The 5,182-nt window shown below is 40.0% G+C and overlaps 1 protein-coding gene across 1 annotated transcript; it reads right to left on the bottom strand.

The window, feature by feature from the left end:
• Window positions 1-1,968: 1,968 nt before the first annotated feature.
• myf6 (myogenic factor 6) lies at window positions 1,969-4,209 on the bottom strand. Its single transcript, XM_068716720.1, has 3 exons — window positions 3,658-4,209; window positions 3,089-3,182; window positions 1,969-3,007 (listed from the first exon to the last, which is right to left on the bottom strand). The coding sequence occupies exons 1-3, from the start codon at window positions 4,171-4,173 to the stop codon at window positions 2,898-2,900; spliced, it is 720 nt and encodes a 239-aa protein (XP_068572821.1). The 5' UTR covers window positions 4,174-4,209; the 3' UTR covers window positions 1,969-2,897.
• Between the last annotated feature and the right edge of the window lie 973 nt (window positions 4,210-5,182).

The raw sequence follows: 5,182 nt of genomic DNA, 5'->3' as shown, positions 1-5,182 counted from the left end.
ATACAAGTAAGTCCTGCTTCCACAATTTTACTTAGAAATACAGAAGTATTTTCAGTAAATTGTACTTTGAGCATTAAAAGTAAGAGGACTTTGTAGTTATGCAGTGATTATTATTAGTAATACTTAACCACTGACTACTATACAAATATTTCCAACACTTCCCTCTTAAATGCAGCAGCGTAACAGTAGCAACGCTTAGATTAGAAAACTTTATTCATCCATACAAGGGTAAAAACAAAAAGGTAAAAAATGTGAAATGAAACCTCAAAAATGTATAGATTGTTGGATTGATAATGGTGGTTTCTTTGTTTTGTTTTATATCTTAAAAGTATTGTTTATGTATATATATATATATATATATATATATATATATATATATATATATATATATATATATATGATAAACATGAAGTAATTTAGGTTTGGAGTAGGACTTTTTGTTGACTTCTGCCAACTCTTTTTCAAACAAAATATTAATTTAGTTGATTTAGAATGTGCTAAACATGTCTACTGTTCATTCTGCTGGTTATTCTTGTTTTGTTTTCTCATTATTTGTTACATGTTTAACATCTAAAAAAACATGTCAAAAATTCTCTTATACCTCGGGAACATGCACGTATTACATTTCATTTAAAAGTTTCACAGCTGCGGTCGAAAAAGTCCTTTTAAATCCTTCTGTGGAGCATCTTGGCGTCTGGAAGCGCTCACTCAACGCACTTTTTAGACACTAAAAACACAGAAAAAAGGGCCGGCCTTCAAACTTAAGCATGGTTTGAACTCTCCCTGCTGCTTTGAAATAGCTTTGTTTCCCCTCGTTGGATGCTACAAATCTGACACGTGTGACACTTTGCATGGACACGCGTGTGTGTGTGTGTGTGTGTGTGTGTGTGTGTGTGTGTGTGTGTATGCAGGCCTGAGAGATGAGGCAGAGTCCCAAAGGTCAACCGGGGCTTTGTGTCGTCCACAGAGATCTGAGGGAGACCAGCACATCATCAACAAACCCCCCCCCCCCCCCCCCTCTCACGTCAATACACGACAAACAAGACTCAATGGATTTCCATACCGTTATGAGCCAAGTGATGATGAATTAAGACCTAATGGCTCAGATAACTACATCATCCCAGTGGGCTTTGGACCCACACGCCTGCTGCCCAAGATCCATGTCCCCAACATACGACATGGAGGGGGAGGCCCGCTGTGTTCGGAGGGGACTCGAGTTACTGTTGTGGGATCAGTCCTGCTGGAGGCCAGCTGGAACAAAGAGAAGCAGCCCAGACCATTTCAGGGTATAGTTTATGCTTATGGACTTCTAATAGCCGTGAATGCTCGGGGAACTGGTAGACCTTGAACTGTTTTTTTTCTATTTCGGTGTAAAACACAGAGATACAGTGAGAGGCAGACTAACTTTTTATTTGCAGAAAAAGGGTTCCTGAGTTGAAACTTTAAACATGTCATTGTGATTAAAGATACGATGATATGATGTAGATTATTGCAAACGTTTAAAGTGTAACTTCACCCCAAGGTCTAAACCGAAGTCCAACCCCTGCATTTTTTCGGGAAAAAATGTGAGCAATGGGCTGAGGGATGAAACCACGCCCACTATGTATGTGCAATATAAATACTTCATATTTCCTACCTCATATGTTATATTGTATTTTTAGCTTCTTTTCACTTATTTATTGTACCTTTACTGTTTTGACTATTTATTGTACTTGTTTTGTGTATTGTTTTCTACTGATGTCTCTAGTTGCACTTTGCTGCTGTCATCCTGCAAATGTCCCCACTGTGGGACTAATAAAGGATTATTTTATCGTATCTTATCTTCTGTATGACAAAAGCCTCAACGCAGCGTCGACATGCGATACAGCTACAGTAGCTTGGAAAATAACAATACGGCACGGGACTCTGAATTTCGATGAATTTACTGTTTATCAGAGCACAAATGAGACAAAAATTACACCCGTCTGTCCCTCCACCTCACTCCCCGACGCTGAGAGAGACGCACCGTTTTGGCACAAACCCTGGTGCCTCTGTCTCCGGAGCACCCATCTGCTCTCCTCCCGGCTGTGGTCTCCTAGCGGCGAGGAAAAGGGATGCTCATTTTCTCCAACCAGTGTAACAATGGCATGAAAGCATGGTGGAATTAGCTAGCTAACGTTAACTAGCTAACGTTAGCTAGCTTAGTGACTGCCGCTAAATGAGTAAAATTTAACAACTTAATACTTCAGTTCGTGGCGACACCTATAAAATGATTGATTGAATGATTTGTCATGTAACTTTCAGCAACGCCACTTCTGTAGTTTTATTTTTAACCCAAACCACAATCTTTTCTTAAAACTTAACTAAGTCGTCTCGTTGCCTAAACCTAAATTGTTTTCTGTGAAGATGGAAGTTTATTTTGAAAAGACTGAGCGGAAATTGACCCCTGTTGCCTTGAAAATTAGGGCTTAATTGAAACATTTGATGGTATTTTGAGCCACTTTAAACCATAAAATGCAGATTATTTTTATAAATTCGGTAAGAAATGTCAATATTTACACCATACAGCATTTGATGTGTTTCATTAAAGTGCAGTTATATCATTTAGATTAAAAAAAAACGTTTAACTGTGTAGTTATTCTTTAATTTATTGTCTTGGTCAGTTACATATGTACAAACTCTTAAATACAATATCAGCTTTCATAAAAGCGTTTATCTGTTTCTTAATATAAAATAAATAATATCTAAACATCACTTTATTATAAAATATGTACAAATGTGTTGCTCCTGCTGTACAAATGAAGACTACATAACAAACAGAAGCCAGAATGGCTGAATATAGTGGAAATAATTTAGAGATAAATAATGTAAATTCGAAATTTGAAAATTGCTGTCTAGTCGAGCTCTTTGGGTATGTTTCAGTTTTCTGAAACGTCCTCGCTGAAGTTGACTTTGTCATCATTGGTGATGCTGTCCACGATGGAGGACAGACGCAGGAGGCTGGAGGCCCCAGAAGACTCACTGGTTCCTGAAAACAAAGGACATTGACAATAGTTTCCTTTTATGTATTCATTTACTGTTGATCGTAGGTGAAGTTTGACAGATGTACCTTCTCTCTGGTTTGTCATTGCTGCAGTGGAATGGTCGGCAGACGTCGGCCAGGTCTCGGACGACTTTTTCCAGTGATACTCATGACTGGCCACCTGTAACAACACACATCACATGTTATCCATGCATGTTTTTGGTCAGTTAATACTAAACCTCATGCATAAACATAAGTATAGTTTGTCAAATTGGTAATTGACAAACTGAAAAACATTCCGCAAACGTGCTAACATACTTTTGCCTGACATAAAAACCCAAATAAGATGACTATTATTGGAAGATCAAAGGTATATCTGAAAAGGAAAATATATAAAGTGACCAAACATTGACATCAGTGACTTAGTGACTATTCATCAATAGTCATTATTGATGAATAGTCATTAATAGCACCACAGACACCTTACAAGTCCATGCAGAAATATTATAGGGATGTAACAGATACAATGGGGAATAAAAACACATCATTGAGTCATCATGATGTCATTATAAAGTCATCTGAATGCCACAGGCCTACTGACAGACTCCGGAGGGATATCATGGGAACACTGTGAGGATTTTTGAATGATCTCTTACACTGTGTTCTTTGAACTTGTGGGATGATCCGTTTTGCGTTTTCTCCTGCTCGTCGAGCGTCTGCAGCAGGTCCTGTAGCCCCTCGATGTAGCTGATGGCGCTGCGTAAAATCTCCACCTTGGGTAGCCTCTGGTTGGGGTTGGCCACGGTCTTCCTTTTCAGCACCTCGAAGGCCTCGTTGATCTTCTTCAGCCTCCTCCTCTCCCTGAGCGTGGCGGCCTTGCGTCTGTCCGTCGGCGCCGACTTCCTCTTGCAGATTTTGCAGGCCCACATGAGGCACTGGCCGTCGCAGTGCGCCCGGAGACCCGGGGGCGCGAGGACGTGCTCCTCCCCGCTGCTCTCCCCCCCGGTTTCGGACGGGACGTTATCCTGGCCCGGGGACAGCGGGCTGTCATTGCCGTTGTAGAGAGGGGACACCCCGGACATGTCCAGGTGCTGTAGTGGTCCATGATCCCCTTCTTCCAAATAGCGCAAATCATTGAAAAGATAAGGGTTGGTCTCAAAAAGGTCCATCATATTGTTGCGCCCCTCTCTCTGTTTTGACAGTGGGACTCTGGCATTTGAACAGAGCAGCAGGGACACAAGTCACCAGGCTTATATATAGAATGTGAAACTCTACCCAACGCTTTGGCTGCCACACTGCGTCTTCTTTTTTTTTTTTCAATGGCTCTTTACAACCATACTGACTTTGTGCAGGGAATGCATATACATCGAGGTTTATTGAAATGTCATCTCACGTTTCATGACAGGTGCTTCAAATATCTGCATCCGGACAAAATGGCAGCATAGAGATTTTCCCCATGCGGTGCCGCTGAGAAAGTGAAAGACATAATACTCTTATTAAACAGTCAGCATATCAACATTTAATATAACACTCCATACGGAGTTTATGAAGGCTTTATTCGTGCTTTAGTTTGTAGATCAGTAATGTGCCACCTGAAAGAACAATTTGGCAGATTGTGTCCTTCTGCAGCAGTTTATTATCCTCATACATCAAGTTTGCTTTTATAAATATTCAGGCTGTTCTCATTCACTGTTTGTAGTTACACCTGAGAATACAGTTAAACAGGAGACTGCTGTCCGTGTCCTATGTGAAACCAGAATTCAACAATGATTTCTTTGTCATGGAACTTCTGTAGTTATTTTAACCGTAAAGTTTACTTTATTTGTCACTTAACTTCCGTACTTAAGTAACGCCACTTGCAACGTAATTTTGACCCGAAAGTTGACTTATTTGTCACGTTAATTCCTTATGTAAATAACACCACTTCTGTGGTTACTTCAACCCAGTTGTTGGTTCATTTGTCATATCAATTCTAATCACATTTCCTTGGTTATTTTAATCCAAACGTTGACTTTGTTTAAATCACATAACTTTCGTACATATGCAACGCCACTTCATATTCCACCCGCCATATCAGATTATGGTAATGATATGTCAGTGTAGAGAGTGTTTCCACTACCCCCAAGTGGCTAGAAAAATTTAACTCTTGATTGTTTTCACCAAAATGTTACCCAAAAATGA

The sequence above is a fragment of the Cebidichthys violaceus genome, unplaced genomic scaffold, assembly GCF_023349555.1.
Source record: "Cebidichthys violaceus isolate CVI_PGR_0920_01 unplaced genomic scaffold, fCebVio1.0.p SCAF_21, whole genome shotgun sequence".
Lineage (NCBI taxonomy): Eukaryota > Metazoa > Chordata > Actinopteri > Perciformes > Stichaeidae > Cebidichthys > Cebidichthys violaceus.
The sequence above is the reverse complement of the archived record's forward strand: the minus strand, read 5'-3'. Positions and strand labels throughout refer to the sequence as shown.